The following is a 20135-nucleotide window of genomic DNA, read 5'->3' on the forward strand; positions in this document are numbered from 1 at the left end:
GGGGGGTGTCGCGTTGTGCCCAGCCTCGCCATTGGCCGAGCGCCGCTACGCGGAAGCCGCCTAACAGCCAATGGGAGGCGTCGAGACGGCCGTGCGCTCATGGTCACGCGAGGCGCCGCTGGTGGGTGGGAGGGGTCGGGGGGGGGTCACGGTGGGGGCTGATGGGGGGGGGGGGGTTGCGGGGGGGTGTGCAGAGAGACCACGTGGCGTGTTGACCCTGGCTCGGGGTGGTGTGTGCACGTGGTTAGTGGTTGTACGTTAGTGGACCTGGTGCGGTGGCCTTTAAAGTGCACGTAGCCTGGCACAAGCACCGCGGTGACGTCACGTTCATTAAGTGGCGAATGGCGGTTGTTGTTGTTGGTGTGTAAACATAGCCACACTGGGGCTGCAAAGGGAGTGGTGTTGACCACCTTCCCCCCTTGTGTGCCCGTGCCGGCCTTCATAGGTGCTGCTCGCGAACAGAACTTGACTCAATCGTCGTCTGTTAAGGCTATATGGTGGATAAGTTGTCCGGTGTGGTTGAGTGTGTTGCACCGATATACCGGGTTGGCCAGATTATAAGACGCAATGAAGTAGAGTCTAACACATACACTTGTGTGCTTTTAAATGTTTCATGTGCCTCGATGGGGCGCCACGGTAGCGAGATATTCGCTACATCGCCTGATGGTATACCGGAGGTCATGGGTTCGATCCCGACCATGTGATGTCTTTAGAGTTTGTGGTGTCTCCCCGTGGTCGCGTGGATTTTTCTCCGGGTCCTCCGGGTTTTTCCTCCACATTCACAAACACGCGTTTATAATATGTGGCTGCTGTACAGTTTCACATTATAAGCCACTTCGTTGAGCTATTGTTAGTTGCCAGGTCGCTTCTGAAAAGGAGCTCAGTGGTGCCTAACCTAGTAAAATAAATAGTTGTCTGAAGCTAATTGCTCCATAAAATAATTCAACACATTTGTTAACTGTCCTTAAAAGGGTGGGGGGGGGTATATAAGAAACCCCTGAATAAGTGAGAGATATTGGCATATGTATGGTATGAATTCCCATTTCCAGAAACGTCGCCTATTACTGGACTATTCAAAAGATATATTACAGTACTGTACATGTGTTTTTTAAGGACAGCGAAGGTCACAGTGCTACATTCCCTAATGCCATACAACGCGTGTGCTATTTGAATCTGCGTGGACGTTTTTACATTTATCAATTGCGCCTTTAATGACTGCGAATTCCAAATAAAGATGACGATCGCCCTAACTTTACAAACAAAAAATATAAACTTCCATTTAAAAACAATACAGTAGAGGGGGTATAATTTCAGTTGATTCGAGTCATATTCTGACAAAAAAAATGTTGCATCGTTGGAGTGAGAGAGAAGTGCTGCAGAAAATGACCTTGGGAAATTGTAATGAGTGGCTGGGGTCAACTGCAAAATGATGAGATAAACACGCCACTGGCGTTATGTAAGTGGCAAGCACAGAATCATTGCGACATTTGCATGGTAAAGGCCTTTTACAAATTTAGTGAATATATCCATCAGCCCTGATACATCAATTGCTGGATGAAAGCCTCCCCGAGCTGCAACTACTGGGCACCATTCAGTGACTGAATAATCCACCTTGCGCTTGCACACAATCCCCATCTCCTCCATGGACGTAACTTGAGACACGTTCCATCCATTCATTGCCACTACACGTAGGCTTTCGCGACCAATATCATGGATGACCTGCACATGTTCTCAATTCCATGTGCTCCTCTTTATCGTTTCGGTGTACTGACAAATGTGCACGTCTCCACGTTTATTTTCAAACTCTTCACTTTTTACTACATTTATGATTGTAATGACCATGTTTCCGAACCACGTCATAGGATTTTGACTGCAGGCATTTTAATTCTTGGTTCTATCGGTAAAGTCATGTAGATAGAAAACAAAAAGACAAAAAAATAGTAAAATAAAAGGATTTTTTTCAATTAATGTATATCTTTAATTTAATTTTACTATTTTCGTGGGTTTTTTGCTTTTATTTTCAATTTATATTTATTTGTTATATTGATTTTATTTTTCTACGTGACTTTACCTAAAGAACCAGGAACACGTCATAGGAGGTAGTACGTACGCAATTTTTTTTAAAGATTGGCATAATGGTATCCTATGTATTATAGTTCTTTTTTTTCCAAAATACACTAACATCCTGCTTTCGTCCACCTTTATCTTCTATCCCTCCCGACAGATTTGAACTATTTTTTATCGAACTTATTGTACATGACCTTGGGTTTGCTATTATTTATGGTACACTTCATTGTGCCTAAATATTCCATTATGTTAATGCATTAAAAATCCTTGAATTAACTTCACAATCAGATATAGTTCGGTCCAAGACTACAAAAAAATCTATATTTAGCGAAAAAAAACCATTCTGACGAGTAGTTAGTGGCGAGTGATGTGATGAAACACTGTATATTATAACCACATGATTGACAAGGTTTAGGGAAGCCTTCGTCCAGCAGTGGATTGAGAAGTGGCTGTACTATTACTTTTCTTTGAATATTGCCACTCCCATGATGAATAAAGACGCCAGTTTCAACAGTAATTCAACTAACGTCATGTCGTATTAACAATCAATTCATCGAAAACCATGTTCGCGTATATTTACGCAAGTTTGCCTGCAATTAAAAACAAAGGCGCAGCAGAACCAATCAATTCGAGTGGTCACGCAAAGACGTGAATCGAATCGTAAATCAAATCGCGGTCGAGAATCGCGAGCGACGAATCGTCACGGGGCATCGCAATCGCTTTGCGTGACGTCACCCCCCCCCCACACCGCACGCCATCGCCGTGACGTCACTCACGACATCACCACGACGACAATGCGCGTGACGTGGTAGGGGGCCGCAACAAGCGCGAGCGACATCGCTCCACTGAAATGACGTCATGCCTCGATCCATGTGGGCACTGGTGACGTCACCGCCGCTGCGCGAGGTGGGGGGACGCCAAAGGCCTCCGAATCCGAGTCGGCGCCGTCTTATTTGACCCTCCGCACGAAACCTACGGCGTCTGCACCGCGGCGGCCCCTTTGCCCGCACCTCGGCAAACATGTCCATCGAGATCGAGTCACCCGAGTGAGTGTCCGCGCTGGCAGGGAGGGAGGAGAAGGGGGGTTTGTGAGCCAACTCCGAGCCTTGCCTAGGCCCCATTGAGGCCTAGGCCAGGCTCGGTGGAGGCCCAGGCGAGGCAACGCTGCATTACAATTCGTACAGTGCGCGTTATCTGCGTTTATTTAACGAATGCACGCTAGAAAGCTGGATTTAGGCACACCCGTCGGTGGCAAGGCGAGGTGTGGTTGTAGCCAAAGTGTGCTGATACGAGAAATCCCCCCGTGCCTCCCCCCCCAACCAGTTGTAACCATTGTGATTAAAGTGATGTACTTTTTATTTGCGCTAAAAGATAACCCGTTGCTCTGTAGCGCGAAATCAGAGACTGCTATCATTTGCATACTCTTCTCACAATCCTGCACCGCAGGATGAAATAATAATATTCTGGAAAAAGAATTGCATTCATGGGAGCACACATTGAAATCGATGTGAAAATAACCGTGTCAGTTTTCTGTATTCGTTACTCCCGCCTCTTCGATGTCGCTATTATGTTTCACGAACTTTCGCCGTTTCAAATCAATGTTCAAGTGTTATACGGAAAATCCGATTAAGCCTGGTAGTTTAGGTGTCCACGGCCCGAAAACACTTAACAATTGAGTTATGAGAATAGATTGTCCCCTTTTTTCTGGCAACAAAACACGTGTTAAGATGTTAAAACACCAAACTGAAACCTTTTACAAGGAATCGTGTTTGCATTAACCACAATGCTTGTGGTCAGAATGTAAACAAAAAACGTACTCTTATAATATATGCATTGTCTTTGAAACGGATTGGTCCACACCAGAGACAGCTTTCTTTTGAGCCTAGTCTCAAAACGGTGTTAGATCAGAGGACGCCAAAAGGCGTACAGCACAACGACAAGCATTTGTTGCCAGAAAAAAGGGGAAACCCTATTCTCATCTTTTGGTACTGGCAAAGGAATGCCCATCACTCCCATGAATCGAGTTATTATTGGAGTGGAGGGGAGTCCAGCCAACAGCCGCCAGCCAGGAAACTCGAGGCATCGATTCGTTTTAATAAGTGTGATAATCCCTGGAGATTAAAAGTCTCGTTTGCAAGGGTGTCAAGTGTACTGTAAGTATGTGATGTTTTTAACATAACTGAACTTATATATGGTGTGCTAATACCCAACTTACATTGTATAAAAACGCCTATTACCAAATCACCCTGAAATATACCCAGCACATTTTTGGTCGGTTACTTTAAAAATATGTTTTGCATACAGTTTTAAGTGAATATTAGACATCGATGAGCAGGGGTTCATGTCCAATTTGAATGTGTAAACTACAATGGGCATGCAGGCCGCCATTAAAATTATTAACATCTCTCTTTTGTATGTGTGTTTGTTCAGTGTGGTGCGGCTAATCATGCAGTACCTGAAGGAGAACAATTTGCAACGCACGCTCGCCGTGCTGCAGGAGGAGACGTCCGTGTCCCTCAACACGGTGGACAGCATCGACAGTTTTGTATCGGAAATCAACAATGGGCACTGGGATACTGTACTGCAGGCTATACAGTCTCTCAAGCTGCCTGACAAAACTCTAGTTGACCTCTATGAGCAGGTATGACAGGCAAGGTGTGCACTCTTTTGTGTGATTTAATACTTGTTTAGAATTGAAATGTATGTCTCTTGAAACTGATACTTTGCCTCTGTCGTAGGTGGTGTTGGAGCTGATTGAACTGAGAGAGCTGGGTGCTGCACGCTCCCTGCTGAGGCAAACCGACCCCATGATCATGTTGAAACAGACCCAGCCTGAACGCTACGTCCACTTGGAAAACCTGCTTGCCCGCTCGTATTTTGACCCTCGAGAGGTAAGAGAGCTTCTTACACGATGTGTATATTTTTTAGTTTAGTCCCATCTGTAATGATTACTTGCAGATAATTTATATTGATCGGAGGTTATATTTACATTTGGGTGTTGCTTCTAGGCATATCCGGATGGTAGCAGTAAGGAGAAGAGGAGGGCAGCCATCGCTCTGGCCCTCGCCGGGGAAGTCAGCGTGGTGCCTCCTGCTCGTCTCATGGCTTTGCTTGGACAGGTATGAACTTACAGCTGCTGCATGTACGTGTTTGTATTTATCTAGTCTTATGACTGATGTAGATGCAGAGCAAGTGCTCTCGTAGCATCAATCAAATAGATTTATACAATTCTACATATAAGCTTTACAAAATAAGAATAAGCAAGCATGCAGTGCATGTGATCTTATATTGTTCCTCACCACACAAAGCATGCATTAAATGTAGTAGAATATGAGAACAGTGTTTATCAAATAAAAAAGTAGCATTGTTGCCATGTTTAAAAGCTATGGATTGCCAAGAGGAACCTAAAACTACATAAAGTAATATTTTGAGCCTATCCTTATCAACATTCCGATCATGTCACTGGCAGACATGATAACATGTCCCAGCGTCTCAATTAGATTATCTATTGGCACGACAATCACACTTCACTTCCCAAGTGATCCCAAGCTGGCAGGCAATGAAAGTTGTCCCAAGTGGGAGAGAAGCATTGAAAGATGCTTTCTTTATTGAGCGAGTTGGATGAGTTGATTTTATTGCTGGGCACAGTTTCTGCACAACTCAAGTTGTGAAGTCCTCGTCATACTCGCAATACGATAATGTGTGAGTTTTTAACAAAACACTGAGTAGTTAGGAATTTTGGAAGTTTTCAAAGAACAAGAGGGACAATAAAGCAAACTGTCAGGGCATATTCAATGTCGTTTAAAATTACAAAATCGGTTTCCTTCCATTCATGCAAAAATACCTCTTATGGGTGAGGTAATCTTGTGTAACATCACAAAATTATCTCTGTTTAGCTGCAATTGTCACGTATCCAAGATTACAGAATTGATTGGCCACAAAATCGATGTTTGAATTGTTATGTTTATGCTTTATTTGTATTACATCTGCTTTATGTATTGCATTTCTCTGTTATGTCTAGCGTATGCATAAGTCTTGAGTAACATTTTTCTATTATTTTTTACACATGCTTCTAATTGATGTTTTCATATCTAAATTAGATGACTGCTAATTTTTGTTTTACAATATATCTGGACAATGAGATATTTTATGCTTATTGCGTGAATATATTCGATCCCAAGATATTATGATAAATTATAAATTAATTCATTGAAATGTTCACCCTGTTGTAACACCATCCAAAGTTATTTTATTGTGTTCTGCATGGTGGACTGGTGTTGTAGACCACTTGATCTTCTGCATAATCTGAAATATCATCACGTAGCTCAGCTTATAACAGCTATATTTTGTGTTGATTGTCTAAACAGGCACTGAAGTGGCAGCAGCACCAGGGCTTGCTCCCACCTGGCACTACAATCGATTTGTTCAGAGGAAAAGCAGCTGTCAAGGATGAGGAGGAAGAGAAGTTCCCTACACAGCTCAGTCGTCACATAAAGGTATTGATACGTTTTGATTGGCTCTCCTTGAATAAATACATTAATGACCTTATAGTCTAGATTATAATTATAGTGTACTAGTTTTAGCCTACCAAATATGTTATCACAATTGCATAAAAATGTGTTTTTTCTTAATGTCAGAATATAATGTTATTGCAATAGCAATAACATTATTTGTGAAATAGCTGTGAATTATCGGTGCTTAATGAAGCTGGCATGTGCAAATGTAAATGCTTAAAATGTGGTTAAAGGGAGTTGCAATCAAATAACAAATATATGGATGAGCTATCAGATTTTACCTTGGAACCCATGAGCTTGGCAAACATTTTTATGTGGATCCACCTTGATGCTAATGTAAAAATTGTCATATTCGACTCACTACAAAGGGCTTTTCTGTATAAACTAAGCATAACAAAAAAATGTACCTCCGGTTCGTTGTTGATCTGTGGTAGTCACCTTTGGTTTAATTTGAGCATGGTGATCCCCTGCACCATGTCTTGTGTGCTCTGCATGGTGTGAGATGCATAATGTCCAGAAAAAAATACCAGTTCATTTTATGTTGCATATAAAACCAAAGAACAGTGGGGCATGGCCATCTTGAGAAAAGAAGGCATCTGTGTTTAGTTACAAAATATATATCAATACAAACATATGCAGAGCAAAAGTTAATGATCTTGAACCTGGACTTAATCAGCATCAGGAAGTCTGGCATAGATGGCTGGTGGAAGCGATTTTGACATCAGGTCTTGGTTGTTGGAATGAAGAGAGCCTGAAAAGTTTTATCATTTTATCTACTGCAGAGGTGAGCCATTGAGTTAATGTAAATAAGGGTCCTGCCCAAACAGCATAATCACACCTATAATATTTCCTCCCACATCCAGACACTCATAAGTGCCTCTTCAAAAATCTTGAGACTCGTTAAGGCTTTTCTAGCTAATTAAACGTTTGTATTCTAGAATCTTGAGGGTTCCTATCATTGTGTAAGCAGTTCATTTTGGCTGTAATAATACATAATAATAGACTCCGTTTTCTATTACAAAATTGACAACCTTATTCACTTTTACATTTTTAACAATTTTAGTTGATTAAGTGAATACATATTTGTGATTAACGTCTTTTGCTGATATGATGTATTGATGTCATACGTTTGACCCCATATCCTGTGTAAATTATATGGTTTATTCGATGTTTGCAGTTTGGACAAAAATCACATGTGGAATGTGGGAGATTTTCACCTGATGGACAGTACCTCATCACTGGCTCTGTGGATGGCTTCATCGAAGTCTGGAACTTCACCACTGGAAAGATCAGAAAGGTAATAACCGTCAGAATATGTATCCCATTGCATTATGGGTATGGAAGTAACTGGAAAGGTTAAATAAAAATAGGATTCCGCTTTTTATTTAAATCCCACCTTTTATGTTTAATGTTGTTAGCGCATTTTTTAAGTTAGTGCTGCTTGAATACCTGGCAATTGTTTGATTATGTAGTACAATGTATAGTCGCCCTCTGATGTTCTTGCAAGGTAGTATTTTTTTTTCCATAATTAAATATTGCTTAAATATGTTCATCCTAATATTTTTACAATTATAACTATCTATGTAAAGCATGTTATATTGACCAGTGAAGTCCAGCCAATAATAGTGAAGTTGGGCCTATTTGATATTTTTTGTGGTTTAGTGCAGTGCCCTGTACAAGCAATTCTTTCATGGCACTGCAATAGTCTCTTGTGCTGGAGGTTCAGTAGGGAGTTGACATTGTCATGTGCTATAGCTCATTAACTCAACATGTAGCAGGTTTCGATTTAAAGCTTTCGTGACTGCAGGGATTCATCTTCTTGGTTCTTTCGGTAAAGTCACGTAGAAGGGAAGTAATAAAATAATAAAAATAAAACATAATAATAAAATAATAATATAATAAAATAATTCTCACTGAAGGGAGGTAATAAAATAATAATAAAATAAAAAAAATAAAACAATTAAATAATTTTTTTATTTTATTATGTTTTATTTTTATTATTTTATTACTTCCCTTCTACGTGACTTTACCGAAAGAACCAAGAAGATGTAGCAGGTTATATATGAACACACTTGGACGAACAGGAGTCATTTCAAGCCCTTTGTATAATCACCCTGCAAACATGAATCGGTGTGCCATGCATTCTTAACGAGTACATAAAATAAGATTTCAACTATATAACACTTGCTTAAAGGGTCCTGAAAAATATAAAAAAATGAATTTCCACTTTTTGGAAATAGTTGCAAACAATTTTGTTTTCATATCACTTGACTTTGAATTGTATCATTGTGTGCGCAGGACTTGAAGTACCAAGCACAGGACAACTTTATGATGATGGATGATGCCGTACTGTGCTTGGCTTTTAGCCGTGACAGTGAAATGCTGGCATCTGGTGGTCAAGATGGCAAGATCAAGGTACTATGTTGTGCTGATATGTTGAGACAAGCTTAAAACCCATGAATAACAAGACGTCTGTCCCAGGATGGAAAAATTAACCCGTAGAAAAAAGTTTTTCACTATAAATCCTTTATATGCGTGGCGGCTAGAGTCCTCTCGTCCTCTGGCTTGAGATGGCTGCCACCTATGGGTCAGATGATTGTCTGCCAGTATTAAGCAATTGGTAATTAAATATTTAATTTGTTTTCCCTAAACAGTGTAAAATTTGGGAAAAAATTTTTCACGAACATTAATTGTCTCGCACAACTAGTCTGTGTGCAAAATGTCAGCTCGATTGGATCACGGGAAGTGGGTTAAAAAACGACCGAAAGATTTGCACGGTCGTAAGCAAGCAAGCACGCAAGCACGCAAGCAAGCAAACTTAATATAAAGGATTTAAAAATAAATATTATCTTCTAATTGACTTAACATTGTTGTACTAGGAAGGAAAGTAGTTTTTTTGATTTTCAAATACATTTATTCGATCTTTCTGGTTACAATGTGACTGTTTGCAGTTTTCTATTGTTTCTGTTAAATTATTTCGTGATACTGTGTTGGCAGTGGTACACAAGCACAAAGAGTAACTCTGCCCTTATAGAAAAATATAATTGGCAATATATCTGGCAATGGCCGCTCTTCGTAGCACACAATGTAATGGAGTGAGGAGGATTTCATCCAGCAGTCAAAAAATGCAGTGATTTATTGCTCAAATGAGCATTGATGCAGTGCCCATCTACATTTACAGCACTGAGATATTCGCGAAAGTTGCACATACCTATGGCATGGGTGTGTCTTCATAGGAAAACTACTTTTGGCTTCCCCACAAAGAAGTTCTTATTTTGTCTACCCCAGAGGAATGATGGGCTAAATCAGCAACCTTCTAATTATGAGCTACTTGCTCTACCACTGAGCCACCTGGCAGGGGATAGAACCTAGCTTTTGACGATTTACAAAGACACCTGGTGACTTAATTGAATACTCCAAATTGTTTGAAATCCTTTGGGATTCATTCCTGTTCCTTGATAATAGTAACATGAATGGATTATAAGATGACGGATAAGACTGCTGTTAAATTATATTTTTTGTACAGATGTTTGCACATTAATTATGTTGATATAAGGTATGTTATTTAGGTACATGCTTTGTGTGTTTGTTGCTGTAGGTGTGGAAGATACAGAGTGGGCAGTGTTTGCGCCGTTTCGAGCGAGCACACAGCAAAGGAGTGACGTGTGTGAGCTTTTCCAAAGACAGCAGCCAGATTCTCAGTGCTGCTTTTGATCAAATCATAAGGTAACAAGGAAAATAATAAATCCTGCATACGCATATATTCTATAACACTTTCCAACATTCTTCTGCTCACAAAAGTATTTGCGGTGTAACAGTAGTACTCATGCAAGGCGTGCAGGAAGGAGTTGCATCCATAGGCAGTGATGAGACAACGGGTTCGGACAGAGAGCTGGGGGGAGGGCATGCCTTGGCTAGCAGGGCTGGAATGCTGAGGCAGGTCATATTAGCCCTTGTTTCTCAATTATTATGCAACCCCTTGATCAATTTGGCCAGTTTTCTTTTCGGTTTTATATTTCCCGCACCTCCAATTAGCACGGTTGGCGAGGTATGGTGCGAAAGAAATTAATACATACAAGTCCCGAGTAGCAACACAACTATAGAGTAAAGTTTCATTCATAACTCTCAAGACGAGTCCTTGGACTCGAGGCTGGCTCAAGCACGATAACTCTCGTATAGATGATTCCATAAGCAAGACATTTGAACATCATCTTGTGTTCCTGTTTGGGACTTGCCGGGAGACTATTTGCCAATTGGATCAAAGCAAAGGGTTATCCAAAACTTTGCGATTTAAGCAGCGCTAAAAGGAGGAGCCTTTTCGACCAAGACGATAACATAATTGCGTGTGGTCACCTTTGTACATCAGGCCAAAAGCCAGAAGGCTCAGGTCATACGGCTTCTTGAAATATCATAGCTCATAACTCCCCTAGGCACTACCTTGACATAAAGGGCTCCTGACCTCGCCTTGCAGCTTTTGTCTTCGACCTTGACCTCGTCATTGCCAGCCTTGAAAATGACTGGTTATTGCGTTACCTGTTGCAGTGTGGGAGTATTAATGCATACTTTTTCAATCTTAATTGGAAAGCCTTAAAATATTAAAACATACATTGTTTACATCTATGAGCATGCTGCTATCTATAATATGCTTGAAGTGTTTGCTTTGAATGAAAACAACATCTTCAATGGATTTAGCATGCTTATTTTGGGATTTATTCATTAACTTTATCGGTTACTTTCCTTTGAAATTAATATCAAGATGTGAACCTATACATTGTATAGGAGTATATTGAACGTATTTGCTTTTAAGATTTCAGCAAACAATGTTGATTAGCTTTGTTCATTCCAAGCAATAGATGCTACCCTTGATACTCCCCAGTGTTAAAGGCACAAAGTAGCGATAGCGTTCACTTTTTTGTCCGAGTAAATAGGTATATGTATTCTTTGGTTTTTTCGGTAAAGTCACGTATAAAGATAAAATATTAAATTAAATAATAGCATACGACGTTTCGATTGCAACACAAGCAATCATCATCAGGTATAATGAAATAGCGACATAGAATCTAACCAGAAAACTATAGACAGACATATAAGCAGACAGATATCACCAAGATACATAGAGAGAGCAACCCAGGTACAAAGAGGGGTGATCGTCTCTGTGGGGTGGCCTTAAATAGACAGAGGGGGGGCGGAGGCAGAGAGAGGGAGGGGGTAGGGAAAAAATTTACATGTCAATGAGTACGAAGGGAGGCGTAGTAAAGTAAGCAGGCTTAGAGGGAGACAGAACACACTAAATTAAATAACCTAGCAAAGTATCGAAATGTTATGTGCCGTACATAGCCAACCGTGCTAATCGGAGGTGCGAAACAGAATCTGTTTCCAGTTCACCCTCTGCAAAATAAAGACAACAACTCGTTGTTTAAAGCCTGGCCTATTGGAAAAAAAATCAACAGTAGCTTCTAAAGGTTATCTTTATTCAAATAACCATTAGCTTCTTTGTGGCGAATATCAATAACAAAACAAATAAGCAGACTGATCTTCACATGTCTGTCTCCACATGTATTAAAAGTATTTCTTTCACAAATCATCAACCGTCTGGGATTGCATAACTTCACCAGCATTGTTTAAACACAAGCAGACTGAACTAGTTTCAACCCACAGTGTACCATCAGCAGTTAGGCTTGCGCAAATTAGACAAAATACTGTTGTTTGTATGTGGAGAGACAGCTATTTGAAGGACACATTGCTTATTTATGTTGTGAGCCTTTTTCATATCACGTTCACTTTGAAAGCATATATACATTGGCAATAAGAAATTAAATAGAAATGTTTGCCTTGAAGCAGAAGCCTATTGTTGATATCGGTCCCTATTTATCTTTTTTGTACAAGTTAACTTTTTCCATTATTTAGCTTAAAACCCTAATTCTCTACTATTTAATGCCTAAATGTTCGCGTTGTGTTGAAAACCGGAATAAATGCAGTTTCTTCCAATGCTTGCATTAGGCACATTGTATTTGTTTTGAAGTACCTTGGACTGAAATCAATGTGTTTTGTTTCAGGGTGCATGGCCTTAAGTCTGGTAAGACTTTGAAGGAGTTCAGAGGTCACACATCATTTGTGAACGAAGCCATTTTCACCCAGGATGGACACCATGTTATCAGTGCCTCTTCTGATGGGACTGTCAAGGTACAAAATTTAACCTCGATTCTTTATAAATGTGGCAATGTTATGATGCTTCACACATTTTTACAGGTGATTTAACTTAAATGAATACATTGTACATTCACAAATAATTCGGTAATTGTTAAAATAATAGCATTACTGGTGACCTGTATTAAAGAAGTAAATAAGTTGTTTGGTAAAAAAAATACCCAATTTGGTGTAGCATTTATTATTGTGATTCATGCATGAAATTATGCAAAAAATCACAAATAAGGTCGCAACTAACTTGGGCACATTAGTTAATTCATGCAGATCACGATTGTAATGTTTAAAGTAAAAATTACAGTTGTCAGTCTAGATTACTGAGTACCTCTCTGGGCAGTTAATGTGTAATTTCCATCTGGCTCAGGGTTTTAATCATGTATTGAGCACTGCTGAATGCTCATGTTACTTGGAATTATTTGAGAAAACTAGATTAAATAATTGTGATCTGAAATCAATGTTTATACTTATCAAGTTTCTACTTTCGTGCAATGCATATAATTAAATTTAAAAATACGTTTTAATCAACTCAATGCGAGTAAAGGAATGTCGTGGAGTTTCAATCTGCAAAACTCGGCAGGCTTTACCCATTTAAGACTCCCTCGTTGTAAAACTCAATATTTTGCGGTTGTGAGATATTGCTGTTTTGTATGAACCTGTATTGTGTTTTGCGTGAAGATTGTGTCCACTTTGAGCATATTTCAATGCTGAAATAGGAGTGTACAAATAAATGTTCATGAGTGCTTTTTCACAAGTGATTATGCTGCATCATTTTAATTTTCATGACAGGTGTGGAGTGTCAAGACAACTGAATGTGTCAACACGTTCAAGTCTTTGGGTGGTACAACAGGTTCTGACATCACGGTGAACAGTGTGCATGCTGTCCCCAAGAATGCCGAGCACTTTGTTGTATGCAATCGCTCCAACACTGTGGTCATCATGAACATGCAGGGACAGGTATGTGCTGCTATAAATGTATTTTGCTTAATTCGTCCCGTGTGCCACTTGGCATTTGTAGTCTGATCTATTTGATTGAGGAAGTTCAAATGTGTACAAGATTTGTGACATTGTGTCATTTTGATGCTCGACTTTGGGGGGGCTGTGATACAAAAATCATGCAGTAGTCTGTTAATATGCAGGAAGATATTTGTAAATGTGTACATGTGGGATATGCAGAAGTCAACATAAGCTCTTGAGCTTTACAAAACTCCCTTGGGCTGTATAAGGCTCCTTCATTTACACTAGGATAACCTCTTATTCGTTTTTTTCCACTTATAAAACCTTTTGGTTGTGTAAATACTTAGGTCATAAATAAAACAATTTGTCGTCCCGTAATCTTAAATTTAAATATTGTTTTCTGGGGGCTATAGGATCAGCAATTTCTTTCTTTTGTGTGCAGACCGTTAAAGATTCAGATAAGTTGGACATTTGGAAAATTAATAGTGATGGAAATATGCACATGATTCAGTTTATGCTATGGTAGTGAATGGTTCCCATTATATTTTATGTATTTAGCTACTATCGCGGGTTACAAACTTTATGACGCAGAGCATAACAGGGCATCCCTGTGTGTCTAACAATACAGGAAAACGTAGCCAAACATGGCTTATCAAACACGTATTTCGGCTATACAGTAGGTCCTCGTTTAACGCAGTAGATGCATTCCTGAAAAGTACCGCGTTAAGAGAAATACGCATTAAGCGAAAATATTTTTTTTTATAAATAATATAACGATGAAATTTGGTGAGATAAGATGTACGTACACATAGTTAGATGGCAGGACAAATAACGGTGCTGCTGTTACTGTATCATTCCACGTATTGTATCATAACGCTCAGCCACGCAGCTCAAAAAGGTAGTTGCCCGTTCAGAAATGGCGTTATAACGCGCATTCCGCGTTATAACGGTGCACTTTCCACGTTGGCCGAAAAGTGTTCCCTCATGTAAGAAAATGTATTGTTTGAACATGCGTTAAGTGAGGACTTATCGTACACAGTTTACCTAACGAGGTCTGTTTTTGCGGAACACTGGGGTCATGTTCAGTTATACGCAATTTGACGCTGCTAAGATTCTCATTGAAAAAGTAGTGCTGTGAAAGTGCTGCATCCGTTGGATGCTGTGAATGAATCGACTCTGATTTTTTTAAGTGTTTTGTGTGATAATGTAACAATGGACACGCACATCTGCTTATCACAAATGTTTCACATTGCCGCATGCATCTAGCCATCATTGACATCAGGCATACGGACACCTAGATGGTGAATCATTAAAGTTCAAGTGACTGTGTCGGGGGCGAGCTTCGTGCTGGTAAATTAGTGTCGGGGGCGACCCTTGGGTGTGAGTGCCGTGGTGCGGGAAGAGTAATGGAGACGGGAGTTTTGTGTTGAAGTGAAAGCGACAAATAGTGTACACATGCAGGAAATAGAGAGCGTCTCGGCATTCATAAGTACAATAACAAGGGTGGAAACCATGTAGAATGAAACCGAGGGAATGGTTAATAATTTCAGACCCAGGAACTTAACCCAATTTTTCCCATGAGGTGCATTTGTTGAACGTGGTTTTACCCAACACAATTTCCCAGGAACGAAACCCCCGCGTTTGGCGAGGTATGCCTATATTAAGTAATATAGCCTGGACAAGAGGGTGAATTAGCTTTATCACTTCAGCTTATCTAGTATTTTTTTTTTAATCTCCCTTTTAAAATCTCATTGGACTGGCACCTGTGTTTCAGATTGTGAGGAGTTTCAGTTCTGGTAAGAGGGAGGGTGGTGACTTCGTATGCTGCTGCCTGTCACCCCGTGGAGAGTGGATCTACTGCGTGGGAGAAGACTTTGTGCTTTACTGCTTCAGTGTTGTCACAGGAAAGCTGGAGAGGACACTGACTGTGAGTATATACACATGGTCAGGAAATATAAATTGGGAGTTTTAACAACCAAAATTTATATCGTCAACAAACACATTTTGCAGCCTTTTATTTCATACATGTTTAAGACGAGGTTAACTTGTTAGGAAAACCAAAAGGATGGATATTGATAAAAATGTTATGGTTTTCTGGTAATGTTTTTTTTCTTTCTTTACCTACACAATACCTGAGGAACAATTACCTATCATTTAAACGATAGTAAGAGGAACCTCTTAGGGAAAATCAAAAGGTGACTTAATGACAACATAATGTATACCATTTTATAGAAATGATTGGATATTATGGAGAGCTTACTGATAGACTCTATAAACTGTAAATTTTCTTTGACACCTATTATGTTACTCGCTACATGGTTTTATATCCTTAAGTTTTAACCTGCTACTCGTAAAGCCTGTGCACGAGTGTTACACAAACACTTATAAACCAATGTTTGTATATTACCCGCATGTCTGACTTTCATGTGTGTTGCATTTTAGGTGCACGAGAAAGATGTTATTGGAATCACTCACCACCCACACCAGAACCTCATCGGCACCTACAGTGAGGATGGTCTTCTGAAGCTATGGAAGCCTTGAACATTTGGTTGTTTTAATGGTCATAGCATTCCCATTGTAATTATGATGCATACGGTAGTTCTTGTATTTACCATGTTGGTTAAAAAAAAGGTTTTCATTAACTCAACATGGGAAGTATTTTGTTTTGGAAGTAATATTTTGTCCACTATAAATACAATTGACCTTACTGGAACAGCTTAACAGGATTATTTCAATAAAATAATACAAACCAAGATTATCGTTAGTGATCCATTGCTGATGCAGATGTTTTCTATCGATGTTTTAGATTTTTCTGTAATGTGGAACACGTAAAGGATTTGTTTTATTCTTTGAAGATGTAATAAAACCAATTGGAATGTTGCGTTATGAAGCATTATTATTCATAAATGTTCTTTGCTGTAAAAAAACAAAAACTTTTTTACAAACGTGGTGTTATTTGCCATTAAAAACATACCAATTTTAAAAATGTATTTAAGAAGCAAAAAGAGACCCATACATGTATCTTAAAGTAACATGTTATTTTGTTTGTGGGAGTTGGTGTAATTATATTACAAAACTGACATGTTACTTTGCTCATACAGTAATAACATTCATGTCACCTAACACATTCATTTGGTGTGCAAAAAATATTGCCATTTCAGAGAAAAAATAAAGTTTTAAATATTCACTGTGTTGTGGCATTTGACGGTTTAGGTACCATGTGTAATGCTTCAATATTTTTTCTGAAAACTTGTGTTCATAATAGTATTAATGCAAGTTATAGCAATGCCTACTGAGTGCACACATGTAGAGACATTTCTTTGAATGCAATGATTATGTAACATCGCTGTAAACATGTCACCACTTATGGTACAGGTTTTACATTGTGCATCAAATGTTTGAACATATATGGCTACGTTATTGTTGACCCCATAAGCTCATACCTGCAAACCATTTAAAATGATGGCAACATTTAGGTTATACATTGCTAGTTACATATCAGGCCTACGGGGGATAAATTGGTTTAAAGAGCCACAATTAAACCAAAATCTGGTTAAGGAATATATACAGGACCTGCATTTACAGTACAGTATTTCAGGGGTTACATATATAGCTTTACGTTTGGCATGTATTTTCAACTAAAAATACAGGTGTGTCAAGAGGGGAAAAAAGTAGTAAGCCTACCAATTTTGTATATGGAGTCCTGTACTGGATATAAAGAGTCATTGTAGGCGCTCTATATTAAATTGCATTAAAATAGCGAAAAATGTTCATCACTGAATGCATTGTTGGTGAAGACATCTCCACCCCCTGTCGGTGATGGAGGTTGTACGATACATCGCCCACGCCGAATGGTACACGTTATGTACGGACTGTTTCGGATCACTGGTCAGTGATGTTATCCGTGATCACCGCTCCACACATTGGCATTTACACCAGTGTTAGACACGATGCAGTAACATGATACGTATGTTAACCTGAGTTCAACCAGGCACGTCCAGTATAAATACAATAAATGCCGTACCCTAACGCCACCTGAGTCATCAACACGAGTTTACAATCCACCCACTCTTGGTGCAAATCGTTTACGGACGTATACCGCACGCGATATAACGCCGGGTTGTGTTCAATAAATATGCAATAATCCTGTTGCGGTATCAAATCTAGACTTCACGCCCAACTCCGTCCGCACTTTGCCCCTTTGAGATGAGTGACTATTCACATAAAACTCAACACATGCGTCAGTCACACTGGCTTCAAAAGGAAACGTGTATAATAGGCGACATTTTGATCAATGGCCCAGTAACGAAGGATCGCAGTGTTATTGACGGATGCGTTGAGTGTTCGATGAATATGAAAGATTGGCACTGTCATCTCAAAAAGGAGAACTGGATTTGAGACGGCTGCGGCAAGAGACGTGTATGTTCAAAGCAAAGTCGAGTTCTGTATCGCGGACAGTATTGTCGGCGTTATTTGTGCCCAAGGACAATTACCCACGCAGCATCACCAAACAATGTTTCTATTCATACGCGCATGAAACCACTGCACGCACCCGATGTTTGGTAAACTGACGGAAAGCACACGTGGAGTAGAATAAGCCCCTCCCCCTTAACTTGTATTTAAGAGCTTGTCTCTTGGATTTTTCCTCACTTGATACAGTAAATTTAGCTGTGACGGTCCCACCTGATGACGGAGACTTGTGTTGCCTCCGAAACATCGTGATTTATGATTCTATTACTATTTCTATTTTAATTTTTACCTACGTGACTTTACCGAAACAACCTAAGAGTATGAATCCTTGCAGTCACGAAAGCTTCAAATCTAGAATTAATGTAGGTGAGCGGTCCACGTGTAGTGAGTGGTGGTGAGTGCGAGTTGTTGGTGAGCAATCCCCCTGGTGGTGAGTGGTGCACGTGGTGGTGAGTGGTGGTGAGCGCGAGTTGTTGGTGAGCGGTGCACGTGGTGGTGGTGAGTGCGAGTTGTTGGTGAGCGGTCCACGTGTAGTGAGTGGTGGTGAGCGCGAGTTGTTGGTGAGCGGTGCACGTGGTGGTGAGTGGTGGTGAGTGCGAGTTGTAGGCGAGTGGTCCACGTGTAGTGAGTGGTGGTGAGTGCAAGTTGTTGGTGAGCGGTGCACGTGGTGGTGAGTGGTGGTGAGCACGAGTTGTAGGTGAGCGGTGCACGTGGTGGTGAGTGGTGGTGAGTGCGAGTTGTTGGTGAGCGGTTCACGTGTAGTGAGTGGTGGTGAGTGCGAGTTGTTGGTGAGCGGTGCACGTGGTGGTGAGTGGTGGTGAGTGCGAGTTGTAGGTGAGCGGTGCACGTGGTGGTGAGTGCGAGTTGTTGGTGAGCGGTGCACGTGGTGGTGAGTGGTGGTGAGTGCGAGTTGTTGGTGAGCGGTTCACGTGTAGTGAGTGGTGGTGAGTGCGAGTTGTTGGTGAGCGGTGCACGTGGTGGTGAGTGGTGGTGAGTGCGAGTTGTAGGTGAGCGGTGCACGTGGTGGTGAGTGCGAGTTGTTGGTGAGCGGTGCACGTGGTGGTGAGTGGTGGTGAGTGCGAGTTGTTGGTGAGCGGTTCACGTGTAGTGAGTGGTGGTGAGTGCGAGTTGTTGGTGAGCGGTGCACGTGGTGGTGAGTGGTGGTGAGTGCGAGTTGTTGGTGAGCGGTCCACGTGGTGGTGAGTGCGAGTTGTTGGTGAGCGGTTCACGTGTAGTGAGTGGTGATGAGTGCAAGTTGTTGGTTAGCGGTCCACGTGGTGGTGAGTGGTGGTGAGTGCAAGTTGTAGGTGAGCGGTGCACGTGGTGGTGAGTGGTGGTGAGTGCGAGTTGTTGGTTAGCGGTCCACGTGGTGGTGAGCGCACTGCGCTGTGAGACCGGCGCAGACCCGCGTTGGATTCCCGGCCCCGGCTAACATTGGTGGAGTCCGGCAGCGATATCTGAACCAGTTTCAGCAATCGATTCCCGCTGGTGACGAATATCTGAGCCGGTCCTGCATCTCCCCTAGGTCGACTCGGCCTCAAATGAGTACGGTGCCCGGTGCTGATGTCTAGAGACAAAGGCGGTCGGGCGTGGTGCTGCGTGCGCCGACCTTAATCGGTGCTACTCGCTAACAACAGCACTTGCCCCAAATGTCTGCTTAAAAGGCTACACGGGGGATCTTTGTTCCAATGGGGGGGGGGGGGGGGGTAATCATCGCACGCACACGTGTTCAACAGGCACGTCGTATGACTCACAGGTACTAAACTCAAATATCTACCAGGTAAAGCCCCCTCTCAAGCAATTCGCTCTGTTTCGGAGGCGACCCGGCCCACGCACGACATGGCGAATCGAAGTGGCTTCATAATCGTACGGACAGGGGAATAGTTATCGGAGCAGCCAAATAATTTAAAGGTAGCGGGCAAACCC

The 20135-nt window shown here is 41.1% G+C and overlaps 1 protein-coding gene across 1 annotated transcript; it reads left to right on the forward strand.

Annotated features, from left to right (window-relative positions):
- Nucleotides 1-2927: 2927 nt before the first annotated feature.
- On the forward strand, nt 2928-16926 carry SMU1 (SMU1 DNA replication regulator and spliceosomal factor). Its single transcript, XM_061558009.1, has 12 exons — nt 2928-3113; nt 4498-4708; nt 4806-4958; nt 5076-5186; nt 6435-6563; nt 7759-7878; nt 8880-8996; nt 10180-10307; nt 12638-12764; nt 13572-13739; nt 15514-15666; nt 16182-16926. The coding sequence occupies exons 1-12, from the start codon at nt 3088-3090 to the stop codon at nt 16278-16280; spliced, it is 1542 nt and encodes a 513-aa protein (XP_061413993.1). The 5' UTR covers nt 2928-3087; the 3' UTR covers nt 16281-16926.
- The last annotated feature ends 3209 nt before the right edge of the window (nt 16927-20135 follow it).

This window comes from Lethenteron reissneri, chromosome 24, assembly GCF_015708825.2.
Source record: "Lethenteron reissneri isolate LAM-NWPU_2019-01 chromosome 24, ASM1570882v1, whole genome shotgun sequence".
In the NCBI taxonomy this organism is placed as follows: Eukaryota; Metazoa; Chordata; class Hyperoartia; order Petromyzontiformes; family Petromyzontidae; genus Lethenteron; species Lethenteron reissneri.